This window comes from Tympanuchus pallidicinctus, unplaced genomic scaffold (assembly GCF_026119805.1).
Source record: "Tympanuchus pallidicinctus isolate F22 unplaced genomic scaffold, pur_lepc_1.0 scaffold3, whole genome shotgun sequence".
In the NCBI taxonomy this organism is placed as follows: domain Eukaryota; kingdom Metazoa; phylum Chordata; class Aves; order Galliformes; family Phasianidae; genus Tympanuchus; species Tympanuchus pallidicinctus.
The window spans coordinates 26,293,575-26,321,441 of NW_026294747.1; the positions used below are offsets into that span (position 1 = coordinate 26,293,575).

At 37.5% G+C, this 27,867-nt stretch overlaps 1 protein-coding gene across 5 annotated transcripts in view; it reads right to left on the reverse strand.

Annotated features, from left to right (window-relative positions):
- Window positions 1-27,867, reverse strand: part of SIPA1L1 (signal induced proliferation associated 1 like 1) — a 190,097-nt gene that overhangs the window by 63,399 nt on the left and 98,831 nt on the right. For all 5 annotated transcript variants that reach the window (XM_052693648.1, XM_052693651.1, XM_052693647.1 and 2 more), the window contains one exon: window positions 1,038-2,858. In XM_052693648.1, the coding sequence (XP_052549608.1) occupies window positions 1,038-2,535 (1,498 nt within the window). In that variant the 5' untranslated portion in view covers window positions 2,536-2,858. The remainder of the gene's footprint in view (window positions 1-1,037; window positions 2,859-27,867) is intronic.

Below are 27,867 nucleotides of genomic sequence, written 5' to 3' on the forward strand. Positions count from 1 at the left end.
TCTGGCTTACAAGTAATCAATATTTTTCAGCACTCTTTTCTCTTCAAATGATGCGGACCAGCACCCTCAAAAAACATTTAGCAGTGTCTGTCTCTCAGCCATAAACGACTGCAGAAGGAAGAGGATGTGACAAGAACCACCCAGCCAAGGGACAACGCAGGAAAGAAGAGACAGAAGATGAACATACAACAAGAGGCAAGGGAAAAACGGGAGATGAGATCATTAGCTGTAATCCACAGTTAATGAGCTGAAGTTTCTCTGGAATGACCATCCACTTATTTTAACTAGGCATTCCTGTTGCTTTAATCTGCAGGATACAAGCTCTTTAGAGCTGCCTTCATTAAGCAAATGAAACCCAATCCTGGACACCAGTATCCAAGGAATAAACATTTGTCAGGTCACTCATTAAGCCAACGCTGTCTTTCATGAGACACAATAGCAAGGCACAGTCCTGCAGACAGAACTGTTTTTTGTTGGTTTTTTTTGTTTTTTGTTTTTTGTTTTTTTTTTTAAACTCAAGGGAATTTAGTCTGCAATTATTATTATTATTTTTTTTTCCAAGAACAGAACATTGTACGATCTGCATCGCAGTGCCAGAATCATTTTGGTGAGGAGGTATCTGAATCATGTTTGGGCTTTGCTCATTCCTATGGAATGGAAGTTTTGTTCTGATTTATTGTCTCCTTCATACATCCAACGGAAATGATATTTCTTGGTTTCAACAGAATCACACAACAAAACAATCATACTCTGTATTTTCAGACATAAATTCCTTTAGATAAAGCAAGTTCTGATCGAAGAAGCAAAGACGTAAAATGTTTAAGTACCAATTTTATATATATATATATAATATATAATTATATATATATGTATATACACACACACATATGTACAATCTATAATATATACATATATAAACTTCATGCAAGTGTTACTCTTATATGTCAGCCTAACTTTATATGTTGGTTAATACAACATTATCATTAACATCAGATTGAACATAACCATTAGCACCAGAATAAACAAAATCTACATACCTTTCTGATAGAAAAATTTTCGGTAATAATATGCACCAAGGTCTACGTGTTCAACAATGTATCTTTTCACTCTGTCTAGATGTAAAATCAAATTCTCCTTGGGAACTTCTAGAACTGCCACTCCAGCATTTGTACAATGAGAACTCAGAGTTGACTCAAACGAGGCACTTTCGCATCCACTGAAGGAACCTGAATTAGATTTGGAAAGGCTTATCTTCCTCTCCCCTTCCCCACCAATCTCATTACGAAAATAAGGACAGCTCATCACAAGTTCATTGCTTTTATCATCCCCCTGATCCATGTTGAGACTTCCTTTTGAATTCAGATCTTCAGTGCTGCCCATTGGAGAATTGAAACTTGCAGAATGGGATAAGGGCCCAGAGACAAGTGATGCTACAGCAGCAGCAGATGCTCCAGTTGTTGTGTTCCTTCTTTTAATAACATTATGCCTGTTGATCGCTGCTTCATTTAAATCAAACAAAATACTCTGTACATCATAATGAGCAAAACACTTAGGACAAGTCCAAGGCTTGACACTATCTTCTGACCTGTTATCTTCAAGATCTGAAGATTTCCCAAGCTCCCCTTCACCTTTGGCATTACGCAGCTTGCGAAAAATGGATGAATCTCCTGTTTCCGATTTTGAGCGTCTCTTGAGTGGCTTCTCTCTTTCCTTAAAGAGCCTCAGGTTCTCTCTTTGAGTAATAGGTCCATCAATCACATCTAGAGAGAAGCCTGAGCCCTTGCTTCCACTGGCAATCAGAAGTTCACTGAGCTTAGCTGTGCCTGGGCTTCTCTGATCGGACTTTTCATCTTTATAGCCCTTTAGTAAGTCAAAAAAACTTTCCCCTGAAGTTCCCTGCTTATCTATTGAAGATGTGCTGCCATACTCTCTATGCAGAGATGGTCCAGATTTAAACGTGGGTGAAATACATTCATCAAAACTATCCACATCAAGCTCACTTATGGTAATGTCGCTGTTGCTGCGCTGTCTTATTCTGCGAAGAGCTTTCCTGGGGGAACTGGGATAGCCATCAGGTGTAAGAAACCTGGAGTCTAGATTCTCAGATTGTCTGGTTTTGCTTTTAAGTGTGTTCTGAATACTCTTTAACATGACAGAATCACTAGCATTCAGGTTAACAGAGCTTCCTTGACTCCCAGGACTGCTTTTAGAAGATATGCTGTCAAGACAACTGGCAGTTTCAATATCTTGACTAGACCTGCTTGTTTCCTTGATGTTCTCTTTCCTAGGCGGCCAATCAGCAATTCTTGCCCTGACCCCCATTTTGGGGACTCCAGGAGTAGAGGTAACATGATGGGAACTTTCATTGCGAGGAGGTCCAACTGGAGCCATGACTGTGGATCCTAAGCTGCCATTCTGTGACCTAAAGCGCCTCATGTAAAAGTCATCCGAGTGGACTTTTGTGGTGCCATCTGTTCCAACTGACACACCAGTGGCAACAGCCCTTTCGGTCTGGGACCGCTTCAAGCTGGTCATGATCTTTCAGTATGTTCAACCTCAGTAAGTTCCAAAAGGAAATACAGTCATTTCGGCTTTTTAAATGCACAGTTCTCTTCTGGAGAATAGACTCCAAAACATAAAATGGTTGCATGAGATCTTAACCGTGGACATTTAAGGATACAATTAAATGCAAAACCTCTAGAAAATGCAAATATTCAGTAGGTTTTGAGAAGTAGCAACTTCTTTTAACTTTTGCATCTTAAGAAGTAGCCATGTTCCAATACATTCAAGTTGTTTTAACATCACTTGTGCTCCAAAACATCAGAGCAGTAATCCAGTTGCTTATGCTTCTTTTAATCCTAGAACAGAGAAAAAAGGATATAAAAGCATTATTCATTTTATATGCAACTCATAACTGTAGCTATCAGAATAATTGTTACACAAAATTAATATTTCTAACATACATGCTTTTAAATCTCAATGACCATCTCAAAAATGCTTGTGTTATGCAGTAGTATAGAGATTTCTGGATATTGGTGTCTTTTAAAAAAAAAAAAGTTATACAGTGGACAGTTATACAAAGCACAAGTAGAAAACTTATTTCCACAGCTGAAGGACATGTGCAACATCCATTTCCTGTACAATCTGTAAATGAGAGAGATCAGGAATCCAAATTTTTTAAAAGGTTTATAAACAAAATAATTACCATTTGCAAGTCAGACATCCTTGGTTACAACGAGGTATTAACAACGCCTATTCAATTTTTCCATTAATATAAACAATCATCATACGCTAACAAAAAATGAAGGAAGCTAATTAGCAAACAGATTAGAACGCAACAAAAGGGAGAATAACATTTATTCTGTTTTAAGACAGCCTTATTTGCAAATTAACTGGATAGTCCTAAAGCATGTATTCCCCCGCCCAGATTTCACAATGTATATGAAAACTAAAGCTAAATAGAAACACATACTTTTAAACAACTTGATATGAAAAGCTTCCTTTATTTCCCCAGATAACAAAATACCATCTGCCACAGATCCTGTATAATCCAGCTTTACAAAGCCATGAAACTTAAATGTTTTCCCATACCTCATCAGTACCAAAGTGATTACAAAGCATTATACCATCCTTTGAGGAGCTAAAAAAACCAACCACAAATATGCCCTTGCTGGTGGAAGACAAAAGCATGAGATTGTCACGATAAAATCCTGCATTGCTGTGCACATCCTTTAATACAAAGAAGTTAATAATTGTCAAAGGCTGAACCAATTACACAAAATGTGGCCTTTTAAATATTTGCCAATCACGTATGCAGAGATGCTGCTGAACCAGCAGCATGTTCACAGTACAGTATTGTCTACAAATCAAGGCTTTCTGATGCTACCACAGAAACCAGTGCTTGCTGCAGTCTCTACTCAAAACAGTATAGTACTTTGCTCTACAGTAATGAAAATATCAAGCCAGGGCACTTTCTTCTTCTAAGACAGCACGTTTTAACTTCACTAGCCATAACTTACACTGTTTGGAAATAATAGCTGCTATTCATATAAAACTGCACATACGAGGAATACTCTAAATGTAAGCTAACTGCAGTGCACACGAACAGTTACTCTCCTTCTGGTTCTGCTGCAAGAACTATGGAATAATGGGGCTTTTTTTCCATCTAAATAATTAGAAAACATTAGAAAGATTGTCTACTTATGTAGCTGTTGCAAAATTACTGAATTTGAAGCCATACAAATTTTAAGCATCTTATAATTTTCAAACACAGTCCACTTAGAGAAGCAACGAAGCTGGTGAAATTTCATCTATAGATTAGAAGAACAAAGCACCTGTACATAACTGAAGATTCTGCCTATGCTGTAGCAAAATATTTATGCAATAAATTCTACGCACTGTATAGCCCTTTGAAAAGGTCTATATAGACTTGTTTTGTAGAATAATGAAAAAAATAAATAAACAGAAAACTCAGAAGAGGAGGAAGATGAGCTACAAGGAAGAGAGAAGGATTAAACTGATGGTAGCGTTCCAAACAATGAACAGCTGCCTACTTTCATAAACTCCTCTCCACAGCCTGTAACTAAATACAAACTTTCTGCCTTCACCATTCCTCTTCTATCATCAGTACCTATAAAGCAAAATATATGTTTGCTTCCCCCCCAACAAATGCTGATCTCAGAAACTGATAACTCACTTGTACAAGTTTCTCATTAACTCAAGGGCAGAAGTTCATGCATAGCTCTATAAATTCCCAAGCTTGGTGTTAACCATATAAACATTGAAAACGCTGCTAGTTTCTGTTCAAGTCCATTCCATCCACCCACCCAACCCCACAGGGACAACTATTCTAAATAATTAAGGACATGTGTATGATGTAATCTATATACATAAATACATACTATATACATAAAAAATTAAGCATTCTGCAGAAGTTATTCTTGACTACATTCATTAGTTACACGACCAGACTGTACGTTTTCCAAACAAAGCACTTTCTCTGTTTCTGAGTCAGCACTGAAGATGCCTTACTCTGGAGACCTGCAGCTCCATTTTCCTCATTTTTTTTGCAACGGTCCTACTTCGTATGCTATAGCAGCTGGAATATACAGGTGGCATAAGAAATGATTAAGGACATAGTTAATGAAACACTCTGAAGAATTGTATGTCTTGTTTATGTCTCTGTTGATATTAATTACATCACCTAAACTAATTTTTTTTTGAGACTGTAACTACCTTTCTGTTGTTGTTTCACTAGAGTTTCTTGCTCCTGGTGTCTTGTTTGAGACCTAGCAGCATGACCTGACTAGCTCTAAGCAAAATAAAGCAAGACAATCATGCATGATAATATTAAAAACTCAGCAAGTTTAGATTCTAGTTACACAGTGTAATAGATTTAATGGAAAATAATAACTGCAATCTGTACTCCATTGTTTTCTTATATTAATTACTAGCAAAATAGGATAGCAACAAAGTGTGAAGTAAGCTTTACTTAAATAAGCACAAGTTACCAACAACTGGATGGTATTATATGCTGGAAACTCTGCAGAAGTTAAATATTTAGTTGCAGAACTGCTGAACAGACACAGGTTTTTATAGACCTCAAAATACAGTCTACTGCAATTAGTTACAGGAAAAGGAAGGCCTCTCCAATCTGTCTGAACTTACTGAGGGAGCCAACAAAATATGCAGATAAGCAGCTACATATTTAGAAGACAAATAGAAACCACATGAAAAAGCTCCAAAAAGACGCACACTAAAATTTAGTTCTGATAACTGCAATTTAAAAGTCATAAAGAGAACAACTTGGAAAGCCAACAATCTGCTTATCAGATTGCAAATAACAAAGCAGGGCTGGGATCTGTTCAAAACAGGTCTCAAACAGGTCTCTCAAATCGTTAGGACAAAATACAGTCAGTACATTTTAGGAGAAACAGAATATTTTGTATCTATTTTCAAGTCACAACGAGTTACAAAGAAAGCTGTTTTCATTCTTTCCCTTTCTGTTTCTATCTTTTTTTCATCAGTTTGATCCCTCCTCAAAAACTGGGGTTCTAGCTGTACAACAGCCTGTTCTAATCAAAACTAAAGAGTTTGGAGATAGATTCCAAGAGAGATTTTTCATCCTACATCATTTTTAAAAGGCAGATAAGAGATCTTGATTTGCTATTCCTCACACTTAGTTAGTCACCAGGAAAATGAGGATGACCTAACAGTAAGATTTCATTCAGAGGCCTTTGAATTAAAAGCAGCAAATATAAGCACTTGATTAAGAAATGCCTGGTTTAAATTAGCTCATAATAGTCAAAGCACAAACAAAATATGGTACTCCAATCAGTCTCTATAGTGGATTCAGGCAGCAGAATACGATAATCCAAAATGCACTTTTTAAGATGAACGGAAAAACAGAGATTAAGCCAGATGCATGAATTCAGAGACCTCCTACCATCATTCCCTAGATTTAGTTTAAGTGGGATCATGCTCTTTTCCCTTACAAAGGAAATAGCAACTTTGCCTGCAAGCAGGACTCACTGGAAGAGATTTCATAGTTACCATTACCTACTTGGATTTAGGATTGTCAAATCACAGATGCTAATCCTCTGATAGTGACACAGATTGATTTGCAGGCACTGAATTACTTATGACTCGTAATTTTCCAGAGGAAAGACTTCATATTTCACTGTCAGCCTTCATTAAGAAATGTCATTTTATAATTCAAAAGATTTGGTGATGAAGGCACCACTTTTCAAATTCTAGAAAAGTCTCACTTTTGCCAAAACTCCACAACCCTTCCCTCTCAACCTACTCTTTCCCTCATCCCCAAATATCAAAACAGTAAAATATGATGATGGTAAATGCAGCACTTTCAGAGATATTCTAAAATACTGAAAACTGTAGGATGAGGAACCCAGAATAACATCTTGCAGCAAGTAGCTTTTAAAAATGTAAATGAAATCATCTTCATTTCACAGACTATACTGAAATTTAGCCAGTCTGGGAAACTCTGTCTAACACAGACAAGTTACTGGTGGTAACTGTTGTTAACTTTCACTGGGAAAAGAATTGGCATAGCCATAAAAGCTTAAAACTAGCAGCTCCTCTGAAATCAGAAAAATAAATGAGATCAAAAAGTGTTTTATATGTGAAAGCCTTTTCTATTTGTGTCACCAGCTCTTGCTTGAATTATATCTCATATCAAATTCTAGGAGGAAAATATTGATTTATCAGCTGATTAATAATAAACAAAATAACATCTAATTTCATAAAATGAATTTCTCAAGAGAAAAATTTAATTTGATTTTAAGTAACACTTGGCTTTATGTGGTTGCCTATAATTAACTCAATTCTGTTCTTCCATGAATACCTTCATCATTATAACTGAAGGAAAGCTAAAATGCTTGTGTTTCAGAAGATTTACAGTCGTAAAGTTACTTGAAAAACAGTGTTTGGTATTTTATTAGCTTATCAGTTTTATTTTTGTTATACTGGAGGAGTTGCTGGTTTGGGATTAACTGAACTGTTGACAATTGTACAGATTTGCACAGAATGAAAGACAGATCCCCCTAAATTTTCATTCCCCTCCAAATCAAGGTAACCCAGCTAGCCACACGTTTATGTTATCCAAAACATTTGCCACTGATCTACACATAAGCAGATCTGCACTTCTGCCTTCTTTTGCTGTGTTTCATTGTTCCCTGACCTTAGGAGGAAACTCTCTAGTCTCAGGAGATCGAGTGCCATCTGTGGCTATATGCAGAAGGATCACCTGAATTGATCTGCTGAGCTCAACGCTGCGTTATCCTTGGCCCCACGCTCTGCTGAGTAGTTCAAACTAACATATATGAACTACGAAAGGTTACATTGATTTTAAGAGGTAACAGTAGTTCATTTGAAGTTACTAAATACACTCCATTGTCTGTTTTTGCATACTTGCAGGATGCCTTCTGCTTGCTCTGCCACATTGTGAAACAGCTGGAGGCTGAGCTAAAAATGCTGTAGCACTCAGCAGCATTCACTAGCTCAGGTTTCGGGCCACGTTCATAACCCAGTGGTCAGTCCAGAGTCAGCCTGGCTCTCTGCAAGAGATGACGAAGCCACTCACAGTAATCATGTTCACTCCCAGCCAGTGGTAAAGTGCTCACCACTGAACAGGATGGTAAATGAGATGTACGAAAAGCTACCGCATTGAGACTGGCATGGAATGCAGGAAACTGCAATTCTGCACATTTCAGCACCTTTTGCTCAGTAACTACTAGAATACCTCAAGCCAGAATTGCACCCTATTTTCACACTGATTTTGTGATGATTAATCAAGAAAATATCAAAATACTCATATGTACAAGTAACTGTTGCTGAAGAACACCCTTTAAACTGTTCTTTTAATAGAGAAAGAAAGGAGGAGGGAGAGAAAACAGCACATGGTGGTTCCTTCTGCAACACACTTTCCATTTTGGTACCAGCATCACTCACATAGTAAAGTAAATGCAGAAACCCTTTACTGGAAACTGATTTATGTGAGCCAAAAAAAGAAAAAAAAAAACACCTGAGGAGTCTGATTGTACTCTACACTGTAGTCTGTTCCTGGAAAGAAATGGTTAACAGCAACAGTTTATTTTTGACACTACTACTCTTTAAGAAGCAATTCTAAACCAGGTCAAAAACATGACAGTAAAATATTCGAGCTCCCAGGTACCACCACCTCTTAAGAACATAAATTTTCAGCACTGACAAAGAAGAGTTCCAATAACACCTCTGCACCCACCAACACACATTTTCTTTTTTGAAGAGATGTTTCTCATCTGTTTCTTTTCCAGTTTCTTCTTGTTGATACACTGCACCCCTTGGTAGTGGTTCCAAAGAAGCAAGCTCCAAAAGAAAAGGGGCTGCTACTTGCTTGCGTGGGCCTTGTTGGAAGTCATCCCCACACAACAATCCTGAGATATCCCACCAACATCAGAGTTGAGAGAGACTTCAACTGGGAATAGTAGTGCTACCTACAACCTCAAAGCTCCTGTTTGCTTCCAGGCAGCCCTGAGGGCAACCATTACAGCTAAATTTTTCTGTGCCAGGTGCCAGACTTAGTCTATCACTACCTTAGTAATTGCTTATTTTAATACATATAACAATATATTATATATACATATAAGCATACATACACACACATATATATATAATGGTATATGAACCATTATTGTTATATATATTATAGATACATAAAATAGGCATTATTCTTCTGCTGGTGTTTACGGTTTTTTTCCCTCAACATCTTTTTATTCTTTTAATCTATCACTGTCTCCTTAAACTCACAATCTGGCCAAAGAATTGCAAGGAGCTCTTCTGCTCTCCTTGTGAGAAGTCCTTAAGCTCCGAAGCCTCCACAGACTGCTGCCTCTCTACAGGTTGAAATATCAAATCACGTGCTTCAGGGAGAAAGAAAAGCAACTTTTCAAAAGTGAAAGTTACGTTTCACCTAAAATTAAGAGGCTTCATTTCCAACAGCTGCCGTTACGTCTTGACAGAGTTTCCCATTACCACACGTTCCTGAAAAACATGCTCTCACAATTACTGCTCTTAAGTTCAAGGGGCTGCTGCAGCATTGGATAGCAGAATTCAGGAGCAGAGGAATTATTCCTTAGATCGCCTTGCAAAGTGATGAGAAAGCTGTGCAACTCAACGGGAATGTAGCAGGCAAGAGAACATTACGGAATAGAAATAAAATTGGACATTTTATTTATTATCACTCTCTCATTCACTAGCTCATTCAAGTCTACATTCAACCCAGTGTTAACCCCACTGAAAGCTTTGGCTTGTGGGTGCACGGGCTGAGGGAGAAGAGAGGGCTATCTTCCATACCCAGCTGAGGATCACAAGCTCATTTACATTGGGAGAGACCTCAAAAGGTTATCTGGTCTAACTAACTGTGTGAAGGTAGAGCCAAGCTCAGAATTTGTCAAGGTTGCTCAGAGTTTTTTCCACTATAATGGAAGAAGAACAGAGAATCTCCAATGTTCTACTTCCTACTGGCAAGCCTGCCATGTGGTTTGACAACCTGTTGATCTTGCACTCTGCAGCTTCCTCAAGACAAGTTCACCCCTGAAGCTGGCTGCTGGGTTCAAACCTATATTCACCAATATTGGGGCCATCAGCCTCACACCTCAAAATTAAAGATGCTTCCACACCAGAAATAAATCTGCTTTCCTCTTTCTGCCCCCTGCCTCCACACTTCTTTAAAGGTTCTGCGATTTAATTGACCTACCTCAAAGCATTAGAAACTGCAACTGCAAGGATCAGAACCTGTCTTTATTTGGACTTCAACATCAGAGCCTGCAAACATGGGAATTTAATTTTTCTCAAACCAAATGCATGTGTAACTCTTCTCAAGAAAGGCAGGCTGACAACAGGGAAGTCACCGTCTTTGGCATTTTTGCTTGAGCCAGAGTTAAAGTTGAGCAATTCAGTTGCTATTTCTGACTGAACAGAGCCTTATCATAATATTGCCAGAAAACAGGTAATTCCACTTTTGGAGTTGTTCATAAAAAGCAACTTTTGAATAATTCCCTAACTTTAATGAGCATTTACAGCTTTCATGAAGGGATTCTCCAAAGCCTTATACTCACATAGAATTCTTTTTAGCACAATAATGCTTCAACCCTGTTTTATAGACATTCATAATTTTGAGATCCTTCTTCATAAGCCACTGTTTTAGCAGTTTGTTGGTTTTTTTTTTTGTTTGTTTTTAAAGAGAAGGTTGGAAAATGACATCTCTGGTGACTATCACATTGTCTTACCTTAAAGAAGCTCCAATTTCTTAGCTAATTCTTTCAATATAAAACACTAATGATCTGATTTTTCCACTCTACAAAGCAAGGAAGCCACGAACAGCGGAGGGGCAAGAAATCTATTCAAAAGAAAAAAGGCTTATCCATCCCGTGTTTGTTGTAGCTAGGTGGGAAGAAGACAGGGATTTCATCTTTCCTCAAAATTACCTTGTTACCTCCTTTCTGCTGTCTTTCCTCCTTTCTGCTAGTAGAAGTTCTTAATTACTCTTTCCCAATGATCCTCCCGTATCAGGATGTATGTGTGAACACAGTGCCTTATCCCACGTCTACACCTCCTGTCACTCCTCATTCCTCCCCTCTGGTGTCACGGGTGATTCCTTTTCCCTGTTCAAACCATCTACCCAGATTTTGCTCTCCACTGGCACACCCAGAGAGTGCCACGTGAAACATTCCCAATTTCCACAGTTGCCAACACCTCTCACTTCCCCAATGCAGCCGTGTTTCCTCCAAACAGTCCCATGGGTCTCTGCAGCGTGCAGTCACAAACCATCTCATTGCTTCAAGGCCAGCTGCTGGCACTCCAGCCATTCCCATGGTCCTTCCTTCTGCATCTACAGTGCTTTTAATGTACTACTGCACGGTAAATTGTAAGTGCACATTTAAAGCAAATACCATTGAATTTTCACCATAAGTTTCCATAGGTAATATTGACTTACTAAGTTGGAGCAGATTCTACAGCAGAAATGTGTTAGATATTATCATTATTCAAGTTTTGGACAAATAAAGGCAGCTTAAAAATACAGATAACAAAAATGATAGACCAGGCTATAAGGTAATACAAGGATTACAGAGAACAGCAGACAGATCTTTTTAGCAATTCACATGTTAGAGCAGATATGGAAGCACGCAACCCTTCAACAATTCTGCACGCAGAACTTCAGTGTTCAAATGGTTGCTGCATACAGCCAAGTCTTCAACACAAAGAAAATTAGTAAATTAAAACTCTGAAGAGTTTACAAGCAGACTCGTAAGCAAAAAATTTAAGTGTTTCAGACAGGTGTTTTTTTTTTCTTTAAATCATTGTGGACAACTGGAAAGCTCAAAATGCTGAAAACTTCCACAGCTGAAACTTCCATAGCCTTCCACATTAAATCCTTTTTTAAAAAATGAAACAAAAACCATAAAACTCATTAACATCATATTCAACTGTGTGCCATTTTATTTTTTTTCAATGATGAGATGTGTATTACCATACTTACGAGCCCTCAAAAGAATACTGGTGTATCAGAGTAATGAATTTCTCTACAAAGCGTAGAATAAAATAGAAAAAAATCCTTCATAATAAAGTAGGTTTGAGAAAGATTATTCCTCATATCCTTATTTAGATACTAATTCAGATACTAATCAAAGATAAAAAAGGAAAAAAGGAAACAGATTTTATGTAAAAGCAAGTATAGTTTCCACCAGTTCCTTACTTTCTCATGTTTTCTGTTCTTCTCATACTTCTCTTAGAACTTAACTTCAACTTCATTTGCCTGCATTCACTTATTGAAACAATATACAATCCTTTTTTACAAGCTGTCTTCTCATCTTTTCATAGGAACACAGGCTGCCAAATCAGCTTAATTTGAAAAAGGCTCTAAATCATAGTCACCACCACAAGACTCTACTGCTGCTGCTGGATTACTGTACCACTTTTTGGTAAAGATTATTCTGATATACTCCACCCCAAAGAAGCAAAGCGAACAGGGCTTCTTTCTGAAATGATGTTTACGTTTGCTGAAGCCTGCACAGATACAAATAAAAACTACAAACTCAGGAAGTAACATTCTTCTGTGGAGGACTACACTGTTCACAAAGATGTTACAGTGAGCAATTCAGAAAGTCACTTCCTGGCGCCCATGTCATCCCCTCTAATTCCTCCAATACAAAGGCAGCTTCTAAAGCAACAAGTCTGGAACCTTTGTTAGAGAAATACATTTATTTGCTATGTTTGGTTCCTTTCAGAGCTAACCAAGGGGATCATCTCACAGACCAAAAAGGAAAATCATCTTAGGCTAAAATTTGTCACACATGCTGTACACATCTGAACTTATGAGGAACCATAGATCCTGAAAAAGCATTAGGCTTCTAACTCTTATATAACATAAACAAGCATGACATTAGAGATCCCTGGGGATAATTCAGCATATGGATCTTGCCTCAGAAATAGTAAAGAGCTTTTTGTTCTTTGACAACCTCACGAATCACAAATCTATTTTGCAAAATAGCATTTTTGGCTACAGAGGAATAAACAGCACAACCTCCACACAGCACTATGCCAATTTTCTAGTTGATCTTCTTGTGGATGCTTCCAACATTCTTTAAAACCGCAATCAAAAACAAACATTATTTTAAGCAAACATACACAGAATTTGGGGGTATGCAAATCTATTAGAAAAATATGGATGATGATCTGTAAACAACCAAAATGAATTTCTGAACATGAGGGATCTGGTAATAAAACTTAAAAACTGAGAGGGCTGTATGAAACTTTCAATGCAAAATGCAAAAATGAAAGACGGATAAATCAGTCAGTACCTCTAAAAAACTACCTGGGAACAGAGTACAAGCATTGCACTGTGCTAACTGCACTCTTTTTGCATCTGTGAACATCTACAGGACAAAATATAAGGTATATCAAATATTTATTCTACAAAAGGACAAAAAAAAGTTTGTCCTAAGAAAGGGGAATTAAAGCTGAAAGAGGGAATAAAAACCCTTTCAAAATATGCAGTTACTCAGCAGAAATCTCCATGATGCATGACTGAAACACTGATGGTTTAGAAAGTAATAAAGTTAGATAAAAAATTTTTGGTTGATTCATTTCTTGTGAGCACTGCACTAGGAGCTGACATTCAGGCTGGATTTCAGAAAACTTAAGTAGATTAAGAAGTCTTCCTACAAGGAAAATCCAGAAAGGGTCTTTCATTAACCAGAAGTACTCTCTTGCACAGATACATCTATAATGACCAACAGGCAGCCTTTAATTTGTTCCCACAAAAATACAAGACCATTTCCTGTAGCTTGTATCATGTAGCATGTTAGAACTATTGAAAACAACCAAATAGGCAGCACTTAATTTTCTGTAATACCTGTATGAATCACCTACAACAGGCACTCAATTATCTCTTGTAACTACAAATGGAAAACAATATCTAGGTGGACATAAGTATGAATTGCTAAAAACTGATTGTGAGAGTTTATGCAAAAGCCTTTGTGTAAAGCTACCTAAATAAAGCAAAGCATAATACCAGGGAGAAGCAGCATAAACAATTCTAGTCACGAATCCAGACAGCCCTGCTGGCAAAGCAGGCTACAAACTGAAAAGAGCAAGCAAGGTGGCAGTGACACCTAAAAAACACACTCTGCAATTTAAATAAGAATCAGTCTATTACAAGCGCACATATGCCAGCAGTACTGGCACTTCACCCAGACATCTTTAAACAGAAAAGGCAGAATTTAGGTGGATGGTTGGCAGTTGCTATTTATCTTGAAGTGTAAGAAGTTCATTTCTGTCTGACCAGCCCACCTGTCCATGTCGATGCACCTCAGGTTTCACTACGCTGTTTCTTCTACCAATCACCCTTCTAGCTCAAGTGAAATTTTTGTTTAGAAGCTTTTGTCTTTCCTGTAAATTGCTTATAATCTCTAGAAGAAAACTCCCTCCAACACTTTCTAACTGAATCCCAAAAGCAGTCCAGCACATCAACTTGAGTATTTTCGCATTAAAAACTTCGCAAATACCATGCAAAAGACTTTTTGTGTTATGGAGTTTCATTTTTACAGCTATGGTCAGTAAGGGGAAGTATCTACATCTGCTCCTGCTTTACATACATACAAAACATTTTATAAAATGAAAACAGATATGAAATCATTCAGACTCCAACACTAAACCTTGAAAAGCAAATTACCTACAGAAAGTACATGTGTGGGTGTATTCCAGTTTCACTGCATAAACAGCCTTAATCAGCCTTGCATACTATTTCTGATTATGGTTTATTATATAAAATCATGCTGATGCCAGTTCAGTAGGAATGTTTCTTCAACCCTTCTGAAAAATGAAAACACAAGTCTTGAACCAGATTCTGCCCCTGAGAAGAGCACATGAGGAGGGCATTTCCACCAGCATTGTGCGACTTCATAAAAGGCTCCAATCCCTGCACTGGCTACAGCTGCACTGCAACCCACAGCTCTCCACAGAGCCTCCATGGAAAGATGATCCTGAAGGCTTAGTACATCTCCTCTGCACCAGCTGGAGACAGCTCTGCTCCATCTGAAGGATTTGGAAGCAAAATATGTCCTTTTCAATTCAAAGGGCTCCATTTTCTTAAGTGCCCATGCCTATATCAGGTATTTATATTCTTGTATCACTATCAAACTGGAATCTTATCAGTGCCACATTACCTGTTATGCAAACCAGTATTCGAAAACTACCTGATAATTGTCAGCAATTGTGTAGCATCACAAGTAATTTCTTAGTATGATTTATAAAGGATGGCTATTGCATGATAATCACAGAAACAGAACTGTAGGAGCTGGAAGGGACATCTGGAGATCCCCCAGTCCAATCTCCTGCTAAAGCAGGTCCCATACAGGAGGTTGCATGGGAAAGAGCCCAGGAGGGTTCTGAACGACTCCAGTGGAGACTCCACAGTCTCTCTGGACAGCCTGCTCCCATGCTCTGAATCCTCACAGTAAACATTTTTTTTTTTTTTCTTCTCATGCTCATATGGAATTCCCTGGTCTCCAGTTTGTGCCCACTGCCCCTTTTCCTGTCACTGTATACCACTGAAAAGAGCCCAGCCCCATCCTCTTGACCCCCACTCATTAAATACCAATAAGCATTGATAAGATCCCCTCTCAGCCTTTTCTTCTCAGCCCTCTCCAAGGAAAGGGAGATGTTCCAGGCCCCTCCCCACCTGCTACGATCTGCTCATTACATTTCAAAGTCTATCAGGTCTTGATTTGACCCTATAAAGAAGAAATGGTTTTACAAATCCTTACATCAAGGAAGTTTTGCACCATGCTACCACTACTGTTGAAATGAGCTCATTTGCAGGGGAACAGAATTCTAAGGCAGTTCTTCCCTGGTGACAGCCTTTAGGAAAAATGTTTGTCTATCATAACCATTTTAGTAGCTGACTTGAGTAACTCAAGTAATGTTAGCACTGTTAAGAATTCACCAAATAGCAAAATTTTCCCTTGGTTAAGACAACAGCAGCCTATTTTGACAAGCACCCTTTGGCAGAACATACCCCGTGTGAGGGGTTGGAATACAACCAAATGTTGAATGCCATGCACAAATCAGTGCTTCAACTGATCTTGGAGATAAGATTACCAGCAGAGTTCTGCATTTCTGTTTTTGCATACATATAAGAACACTTTCCTGTTACTGCTGCTCCATTAGTAAAGTGACAGAGCATCAAGCTACAGCCTTTGAATCTAGTTTGAAACACGAAAACGCCTCCTGTGGCATGAGACCAAATTTACTCCTGCATTGCCATAGGCCTGGTGAAAAGGAAGATTTTCAAAGCACAGAAACCAAGCAGACGGGGAAATCAGAGCTCTTGAACATGGTTTATTCTGTCAGTGAAGGAAATCCTTTTTTCAATACCCACAGAAATTTAAGCCTCCAGAATTCTACAGAAAAATGCCAGTATAACTAAGCTGACTTACAGGCACGTATGTACTGGCAGGAGGGAGGGGGAGGATTGGGAATCAGGTTCTGTCAGTTCACTTTGGGTTGCAGCCCTCACTAAACCTCCTTTAATCCTCAAGCCTACCATGAGCACAGCGATGTGATTAGAGCAGATGCATCTATTTGGAGTAGGTCACATGCAGAAAAAAGCTGTAATATCTATAAAAAAATACATTGCTTTGCTCTGTTGTTTCTTTGTTTTTTGTTTTTTTGTGTTTTTTCTTTTTTGTTTTGTTTTGGTTTGTTTTTTAAATGCTTTGTCTTTCACCCTAACCATCCAGTCAACCTTTTCCAAATTCAACGAGGCAAAAAATTGATTTCTGAGTGGTGAGATGGCTCAAAATAAAAAGAGTTTTAAAACTGTCTAGCAAGCACAGATTTCTAGGATCATACAAGTATTTAGAAACAAAAAAGCTTACAATGAAAATATCTGTAATTTCTTCCAATTTTTCCCCTATTAAAGAAATTCTTGCGTAAATAGTTCAGGAAGCTGCTGAAGTTCTTCACTCAGACTTCTACAGACTAGGAAAACACACCACAAGTGGTATGTAAGATGCACATACATGTTGTTTTCATTTTTCCTATTCCACACAGAAAGACATCAGTTGGCTGATTCAGAACTGCTACTGTTACGCTCTTACCTAAGATTTATTAAACTATGGAGTGTTATCACGAGAAAACAGCTGAAAGCAGTACATGCTACTCATACTGCTATTTCAGATAACAAGCAGTAGGCAAAACCCTTAATACTGCTACGTTTGCAATGTCTCAAAGTTTGAATTACAAACTTGGCTATTGCTAAATACCTTACAAACTAAACATGCTACCCCAATGAAGGGACTTGGTAGGAAGAAAAAAAGAAATAAAGAAGAAAACAATTGTATTAGGAAAAGATGCCAACAGCAGGCTTAAGGAAGTACAGACTACTGCAGATTCTGGAAACTAATTTAATTTCAGAACTAATCTGATTTCAAAACACTCATTTAAGACCTACTGCTCAGATGTCACCTACTGGCAAGGCTGTTTGTAAAATCACTAAAACAAGGATTTATTATTTATTTATTTTGCAATTTGCAGTTGTATGCAATCACGGTAAGAGAAATATATCTACTGCTATCTCTCCTTATCACAGTAACAGTCTAATAAAAAGCTTTTTCACTGGAAAGTTCATCTATCTTTCCCCTATTTAAAAAATGAACACCTCTCATGGATAACCTCTGAATTCCCCACTAAAAGAGACTTGAAATCTCTCTTCATTTATTATACACGAAGTCCACAGAAACTATACTCAGTGAGGCAGCATCAGCTATTGTGAATAGCACTCTGACTCTCCCCAACAGAAAACCTTTTGGCAAAGCCCTGTAAGATAACAATAAGATGAAAGCCAAACAGAAGAGTAGAAAGGTACAAGATTACTTCACCTAGGAGGATCTGAATAATAAGAACATAAACAAAGAACAAAAAGGACATGCCAGAGGAAGACAAAAAGCACAACAGCTTTTTTACTTTATCCTCTCATTCACTCATCACAGCTGCAAGTGAGATTAATAGAAAGCTTCCTTTTAAAAAAAGAAATGAAAGCTTTGATTTCTAGTTCAAAATTATTTTATATACCAAGTTAACAGTACCTATCTCAAAGAGATAAATCTGCACAATCCAAATGTTACAAGTTGTGCACTGTTATTATATTACAGTCCTGTTCCAGTAACAATAAGAACACTTCGAGAGTAGACATACTATGAACGAACCATATGCACAGTGTGGAAAGAACATATTGATATTGCCATTTTTCAAACCACACTGTTCTACAACTGGCATCATAATACCTATTCTTACAGAGCCATCGCATTACCCTACACTTCTGTTTTACTTGACCTCAAGGAAAAACCTACACGTCACCAACATTTTCCAGTTCATGGACCAAATGTGACAGTTACTACTCCTATGAGAATTAGCTTTTACTGAGCTTGGTTACATTTGAGCCCTTCAAAAACTATTCACGCTCCTAGTACAGACTCAAGAAGTTTTTTTTTTTCATGAAGATAAGAGTATTTCATAAGAGGGACTGCAGCAATATATTCCATCTCTCAGCACATGACTATTAAGGCACACACACAAACATTTACCATCCAGGCATACAAATGGGTATGATATTGTCTAAACACCTACTCTGCAAGACAGTAAACAAAAGCCTCTGAAAAGCAAGCTAACTACAGGTTTGGATTTTGCAATTAGCTTTGCTTTTCCCTACCACATTTTAAAATCTTTTGATCAGTGAAACAGTGTGAGTACATCCAGAAAGATTAATCTCCTATTTTCAAATCTGGCACAAAAAAAAAAAAAAAAGTTCCTAAATAGAATAGGCTTCAATAGAAAATGATTTTCCTTTTTTTTTTTTCCCCTCTGCTACTGATTGAAACAGTTGCGTATCAACTCAGTAGCTGAAAAATGTTAAACACCATACAAACTTATCACTTTTATCATCATCCCTATATAGATGAGCCAAAAAAAATTACATCCACATATTTGAAAAACATAGAATTAGCGAGTGATGAATTACTAGAACAAAATTGTTTTTTGAGTTGTTTGTAATATATAAATGGTGTAACAATCCAGAGAGTAGTCTGAACAGATGCTGACTGATGAGAAGTGACAGCAGTTAGTGCTGTATTTTTAGGATATTGATCCTAACAAATATTATTTCAGTTCAACAGCCTAACTTCCAGCTGAGAGGCAGCATTAGCACATAATTCCTGCAGCTAATGATCAATAGTTAATCAGCAGAGGAGTAAATGAGCAGAGGATAGGCTTTGGGGCATACAGAGAAGTACCAGATATCTTGTAATGCTGGCGCATAGTGACTTATTGGCACAAAACAAGAGAGGAGGATAAAAAAAAAAAAAAGAGGTAAGTAAAAAAGAAAAATACGTAACATTTTTTCTGTGTTAGAGATGTAAATAATTATCATTCATATCTCATATCGCTTAAACACATAAACAATATATTACTATGATATTCCACTGTTAAAATCAATTCATATACAGTAGAAAGCCTTGAAAAAACTCCCTTGAACTCTTGCAAATCAGACTCTAAGTATTTCCACTTTCATATTTCAAGAGTGTAACTAGGGTGGAGATTATAGGCATTCTATTAAGCTTTTGTTGTTGTTGAGTTTTTTCTGGTTTTTTTTTGTTTGTTTTTTTTGTTTTTTTTTTCTCTCTTGCCAAAATAAGTTTTAAGTCAAATAATTACCTAAAATAATCACTTTGTACACACCTAATCCAAACAGCGTATACTGCTGTGCTACAGAAGCAGGGTGACATGTATCATCACATTCTTTAAGGAAACAAAAAAATATTTACGAATAAGGAGCTTATGTTAAGGACAGACCATGTTTTTGGCCATACCACTACTGTGGTATGCAGTATACTATGCATTGCTTCCCTGATGAAATCATTAGGTAAAATAAAAATAGACTTCTTAGCAGCATGGATTTCTCTTTAAGATCTAAACTTGTCTTTAGAATCCCTTTTATTTATAAATAGGAAGAAAATAAATCAACCACTGACAAAATCCAGTGTGAAATGATGCACACGTTCATTATTCCCCTAACAAAACAAACATATCAGTTCACTCAACATACGTTTCTTTTCAGTGGTCTTCTCACTATCTCAAAGCCAAACACGTAACTCCTTTTTCTTTGAAATCAATAGCCAAAGCTGATCAATAAATCCATGAAATATTTGACAGAGCTAAGTGTAACCCTCAGTAGAAAAGAAAATAACTAAGCCCTAGAAATACAATTACCGTATGGGAGTGTGCACACAGCATTAATAAATCAAGAATACCTTGGAGTATTTCTAGTGAAGCTGTGATGGAAACTCTAGCCAGTGGCTCTGATGATCTGCACAATAACCAGTATTCTTTCCATGCTATTTCTCAAGAATGCACATAGGAATATATCACAGCTTTTTGCTACATACTGCAGAACTATTCTGATTCATTTATCTATTCTGATTCATTTATCAAGCCAAAAATAAAAATAGAAATATGACAACCATGCATTTGATGCAAGATGGAGCAACTAATTCCAAATGTAATCTTGTCTATTACTTCCAAATTGTTTTTTCTTTTTTTACCCCACTAAACACAGCAGCAGAACACTATGAAATGAATACAGACAATACTGGTTTGTCCATACTAAATCATCTAAAGAACTTCACGAATGAAGTTCTTGTCTCATGTTGTGAAACCAGGTATTTAGATATACTGCAGTAAATGCACATCTTTGCATAGTTACTTCTTAGTTGACTAACCTGATAAGATTCAAAAACAACCTGGAACTTGCTTCAACAAACAAACTACCTTAGTGTGTTATTATAACTTAATAAAAATGATGCTGAAATCATATTATTATAAGGGCATTGCTATGACATACACATCCTTATTCTTTGGTTCAGTTTCTAGTGCTTCTGTACCATGATTTCACCATTGCAGATCCACTATACATGACAGGAGACAAGAAAATTCTTAAGTTGTAAAGTAGTTTATTTACTCACAGCTATGCGGAGGGAAAAACCAATGAAACAGAAGAACGCCATCATTAAAACATTTTTTTTTGCCTACCGTTTGAAGTATATTACTTGCCATGGCTGAGAAAGTTTTAGTGCACCACTAAAACTGCATAAAACTCACATGCAAAATTTAAGTAACAGACAAACGTTGGGGCCATCATCCAATACATACCTGAATTATCAACACACAGTTTTATCAACCACATTTGTACCCAACATCCATAGCTCTGACTGCCAGACAGAAGATTCAACCTATACTTCCATGCTTCTCCAAACTGAATTGTTTATACAAGTCCTTACAAGCAAAGAACTTAGAATTCCATAATCTGCAAGGTCTCTCTTCTCTGAGAAGGCAGAAAAAAATAAACTGATGAAGTTACAGCAGTGTCTTGTCAAATATAACTGGTTGAGATTTACCAGCCAAAGCAGCAGCAGCAGCAGTTTGGATAAACTACTGGACTAGGAATTAATTACAATTAATTACAATTAAGCAGCAAATTAATTACTCCAAATTGTGCTTTACATCATGTTTCCTCTCCTGTTTTTAATTTCTTAAGCTATTTTTTGTAGGATTTCTTTTTCCCTCCCCAAGTAGGGTTCTAACAACAACAGATCAAAGATAACTGAGGAGTTACAAAACCACAGGTTTAAGAGAGCCATAGAATTCAATTTCCACATTAAGTTGAAGGAATAAATTCCTGAAGCCAGCGGTGTTTGAGAAGAGTGAAGTAGACTGGAAAAAAAAAAGATGGACAAAGAAAGAACACATGTTGGTACGAAGGGTACTTGCAGGATGGAAAGAAGCCAAACTGTCATCTACTCTCCATAGACGCAATTCACATTACCAACAATTGCCAAGGCCAATAGGTCCACTGTGTTTGTGTCTCACATTCCCCTCCCTCCAGTTCTAATATCCATACAGCCCTCCTCCAACATCAAACTCTACAGTTGTTACCAAGTCTGTAGATGCAACCTGCTTGGCCAAGCTTCAGGACAGGCCTAGCTTTTGCCCAAATGCTTCTCCATGAGATTTTGGACTTGGCTCCCCTTCCTTGCCAACAATTTTTACAAAAATTTGCTAAGTCCTGATAACTTTGTCCTTCTATCAAAACTGAGAAAAATTAAAGAGGAAAAATAAATGAAAAGGACTGAAGGATGGACAGCCTGATCACAAAAGCAGGAACCCCATGCTAAATGTAGATCCACACAAAATATCCTCTCAGAGGTAAAGTGCAAGACCACGGAAAGGATTTACATTGTACACATTTACGTACATTGACAAAGATCAACAATTAAGAAAGGAATACCTGTCAGAAGATAAGCTCATGTCACCAAAATGAAGCCTAGGAAATGTTCTCATGACAGGATGGCTTTTCACATGCCTTTAAATGTGAGGCCACCAATTCCTATTTAATGGAAGTGAAGGAGATCTCACCCAATACCTGCTACAGCAATTCAGCTTAATAGCAGCCCGTTACCAGCTTTGACAATTACTCCCACACTCCCCCCCCCCCCCATGAGAGACTAATGGTTTACTAAAAATACAGCAGATTAGCATCTACAGTGAGGTGCCTGAGAGATGCACCATTTGACAGAAAGCGTTATTAATCAATCTCGTGGCATGCTGATGTCCAGGCTTTACTTCAGAGCATTTAATCTAGAGATTTAGATGGCTCCTTAAAATGGTGGCCTGCAGGATTATTTTTTGTTCAATCTGATAGGATGATCTACAGCCTGTATCCTAGCAAGTAGTAATAATACCTACATTATTGTAGTGGGGGAATAATTCAGCAGCAGGTACTGAAGTTTTGGAGGCTCAAAGAACAAGACGAATTGTAATTCCCCCTGGATTATTTCAGTGCTTCATGACTCCACTGCATTACGCTGGTAACAGCACAGACCATGAAAAGTTTCCTCACAAGTAGCTCACGTCAAAATCATGCAAAAATTAAGGTCTTTCTAAAAACATCTCTTTAATGAAGTTATTCTGCTTTACTCACATCTCTGTGCGCATCCTTAGACAACCAGTGGAAAGAATCATTAAAACAGCACAGAGGCCTACCTGCCACTATAAGCTCCAGAGGATGCTGTGCTGCAGTGGAGCAGAAGGTCACTACACACTGACGCACACTGCAAACTCACCTTCAGCTCTCTTCAGAGACCTGTTCTCCACTGCTGCGAGCAGAGACAGTGCCTGCTCCTCACCAGGATGGCAGAGCACTCTGTAGCACAGCCCATCCCACTCATCAGTAACTCTGGCACTCACTACCAGAGTCAGATGGCATCTGAAATGGGGCTCACAGGGCTGCAAGCCCCTGAGCCTCTGCCAGCTCAGGCTCAATTATGCTGATCATTCACCTCCTACAGCTGATGTGTAGGCTAAGTGCGAGATGCCACACCATTTCAGCCCCAAGATGAAATGTTCATCAAACAGACTGAAGGAACGTTCCTTGTGCTACAACATCCCTTCGTGATTTAATAATCATTGCCTGTTAAAAAAAACACATCTTTTTTCAAGCCACATTTTCTCTACCTCATAGCTGGCAGATTTTAGCTTTACTTCCAGTATTTTAGTAATATTTCCAATATAAATGTTTATTCAATATAAAATTGTTTGAAAGTGATCAAAACCTAGACAGTTAACATTTAACATTAATGCATCATGGAAAGAGGTTCTTTCATTCGAGGAAAGCCTCACAACAAAGGTATCACACAGTAGAGATTATTTATTCTATGTATGTTTCAATCCCATAGCAACAATTAAGCTATAAATAAATAACTCAGTATTTACACTTCGGCAATAGCAACCAAATAAACTGCATTTGTATGATGCTAATGTCTTTTGGCAGCAAGCTGTTTATTGATCTCTTCAGCCCTGATTAACATCACTGAGGCAGCTTCAGACCAAACTATGCCATAGACTACTCACACTTCTCATGTAAACTATGGGGAAATTTTAAAGCTAAATTCTACATGTGATTTTCCTCTTCAAATTCTTTCCATTAAAAGGGCAGAAGAAAAAAAAGAAACCAGAACAATAGAAAAACAACACAATTTAAGTGATCTGCAAGGCTAGCATTTATATCTCCATAAAAAGATACTCGATAGAATAAAACTGTAATCTCCATTGGAACAAACTACATTTCAGCAGAGAGGAAAAAGTAATTTAAGACCAAATTGGCAAATGTCAAGTCTCTCACCACAAATTTCTTTCCAGAATTGTGTGGAATAAAAATATTACCAGCTTGTTCGCAATGAATGTTTCCCACATGATTATTTAGCACCCATGAAAAATCATTTGTTGGTTCTAAGAGTTGTATTGATTTCAGATATCCTGCCTCTGCTTTTTCCTCATGAAAAGACTGCTGTACGTGCAAAGAAATTCCCTTCATTGTATTTTATAACCATCCAAAAAGGCGTCCCCCAATTCCTATTTTGCATAGGAAAGCAAATCATTGAACCTGAGGTATAACAAAGCATTTTTGCTTAAAATCTGAATAAAAGTTGGAGAGCCAAAAGAAAAGGAAAAAAAAAGCCTTCACATTACTGTTTAACCTCAAAGTTACTGTAACTGACCTACAAAGAGAAAACGTTCAACTTGGACTCTGATGAGCTGGCTTTAGACATTGATGAAACACAATAAGAGGAAAAGTCTGAACATCATAAACAACTGGCATAGACAGTCACTTGGAGAAAAAGTGACACGATCGTTTAGATACAAAGTGTTGGCAAGTTGCTAGAAACACTTTTTGAGAGAAAGAGGAACAAAAGCCAAACAACAAACAAAAACAGAAAATCCAGCCCAAACTGCTGCAGTTGCACTGGCAAATACAGTGTAACTATATTTTCAGAGTGGGCTGACAGCAAAGAAAAAGCTTGACATACAGCAGATTAATTTTCATTTTTGAAGCGGAGGATTATATGACTCAGCCTGTATTCATCATCACTAAGACGACATCACTCTGCTGCTGAAATGCCAGATCTTCAGGCTCAGCAACCCCACAAATTGAAGTGCAATGTAACTTTCATACAGAAATAACTTCACATTTTGGCTTAAATTCTAAATAGTTATGTCCTTTCTGGAGTTTGAAGTTAAGCCAATACAGGGCTTTCTACCCACTACAAAGTCATACAAAGAAAAACAGATGCATTTCCTGTCATCGTATTCTACTCCGCTCAATCAAGTTGTGGATTGTTTAACTACTGTTAAGTTTGGTAAACATTTGTGCTTCCCTCACTTTCAGAAGTCAGTGCCAGAGACAGAGTTCAGTATATAAACACAAATGTTTGCTTTTCAGCAAACATGTATTGTTCGTTATTTACAATTTTTAGCCTAGCACACTAAAATACACAAGCAGATAACATGCACAGGAAGTTGCAGTAAAATTTGGAATTCTATTTCTTCACTTTCCTTGGACAGGTACTTTAGACCCACAGTTCTCACTGCTGCAAAGCACATTCAGGGAACTTAGTAAGCAAACTGCAATATGTCGCAATGATCTGGCTACATAAAACCCAGAAGCATTTCAGATAGTTTACAACTGTACTTTTTATCAAGGACTGCCAGCAGACACATCTCATGTGCCCTCTTTTTTTGTTGGTTGGGGTTCAATAGAGATCTACACACCAATATGCATCATGGGTTAACTTCACAGTATTAAGAAACAAGGTGCTATTTCTAAATATGTGCTCATGTTTATCAATTCAATATTTTAGTCCCAGAATAAAAACCATTAACAGAAATATCATATTACTTCTGCGTGACTGAGGAGACTTCATTCTACATACAATACTCTTTCAAACATGAGCAGCAAAGAAATAACTTAAAAAAAATAAAAAAGAACCCTCAGCTTGCATTGAACAATTACCTTGTGTTGTCATGGTAACTAAGTATCTCTGGGGGGAAAAAAAAAGATTAAAACAGTGCAAATCCTCCCATAAGTTCTGTGTATATATATATACACACACACACACACACACACACACACCCCTTCCTCTGCTATACATGCAAATAAACGTAGGAAAGTATTGCTCTAAGCATCACAAAGCCTTGGAGATGTAGGTAAACATTGCATAATGCTAGTGAAGACACCAAAGTAAAGTCAAAATAAAATTGGATTCCTCTGCAAGAAGAGAGGTTGCTCAAATCAACTGTACAACGAGACCCTTGAATATCCACATGCAGGTATCCTTTATGAGACTCCCAAGGAACATGCAGTTTCTCCAGAGCCCAAAGCTGGAAAATGCAACGAGAACTTAACACATCTGTAATGGGGCAAAATTACTCTCTTACGGGATACCACAGAGGGAAGAGTGACAAGGTAAGACCTCTCTTTCACCCTGTGAATTCCTGCTTCCAAAAGATTTGGGGAAATTTTTCTTCTAATCCAAGCAGAAAAACTAGTAAACAAAATACAAAGCAGAGTAAGAGTATTTTTTGCAAGAATTGAGACTAAGAGTCAACGAGATTTATTTGAATCCGTATTTATCACCAGCTGTGGAAGGGGACAAGAACTTATGGAATTAAATAACGCCACCACAAATATTTGTTTTACACGATCCAGAATCATTCTGAGTGTTTCATAGTTCTGAGAGAGTGTCTTTTTTCTTTTTTTCTTTTTTTTTTTTTTTTATATTGGAAACATCAGGTTTTAAGTTTAGTATCTTTAAAACAAGTTTCAGGAACGTTTTTTTTACACAAATATTAGTAAACATATCTGCATAGCTACGGAAGAGGAAAGTTGCTCGATTTCCTGCAGAGGGGAGTCAGGTTCACAGAATGGTCAATCAAATAGTAGGATCTGGAGAGAGTTCCTGCATCTGCTGCTGTATTGTTTCACCTCTTGAAAGTCTCACTGGGTAAATGCAGACTACTCTTGAAGGCTTTCAAAGACTACAGTATTTTGGGGCTGGGGGAGGAGGGGTGGAAAACACTTAAGATAACGGGGAAAAAAGCCAAAACCATTACAACTTCTTCCAATTACAGTCTAGGTTCAAAGAACAGTATATATTTTAAACACACGTGCAAAAAGTTCATTCTTGGAAGTCACTGGATCACTTTTGCTAGAATTTTCCTGGCATATTTGAACTCAGGTGAAATACTTAAGGGACTGCAGTTAAGCATTTACAGTAAAGACTCTCAAACAAAACTAAAACAACCAAAGTTAACTAATTTTGCAAAAACCATGAAGTCAAATCATTAGTGTCATCTATAAAGTCCTGTGATAACTGCTCCATCTATACCAAGCCAGCAATAAAATTCTCCAGTAGGGGGGAAAAAAAAGCTATTTGTTTTACTATTTCCAGCACATTCAGTCAACCAATCTATCTGGGGTATTAGGCCAGTTTCAACATACTTGGAACTTGAGCTTTTCTTACTGTCATTCAATGATCTGACTACAGAGCCATCACTATGAATGCAGTCAGCTTCTTCCAAAATACTGTAACACTGCATGCTGTAGATAAGGTGTGCCACAGAAAATATACTTAGGGCAAAAAATAGGTATCATATCTAATCACGCCCCTTAAGATATTTAAATAACTGGAACTCAGACTGAAAAATGCTAATGGCAAGTACAACCTTGAAACACAAAAGTAAGAGAAAACTATTAATAGAAAGCTAATGTCTCACTTTACAGAACACACAAAACTGCAGTAAAGCCTATGTGCACTAACATCAACAATTTACTTCATGGCTTCGCCTAGGCTGATGATGAGACTCATTAAAAAACTCTTGGAACTTTAAAAACATTTTGTATCTAGAAGAGTTTATCCT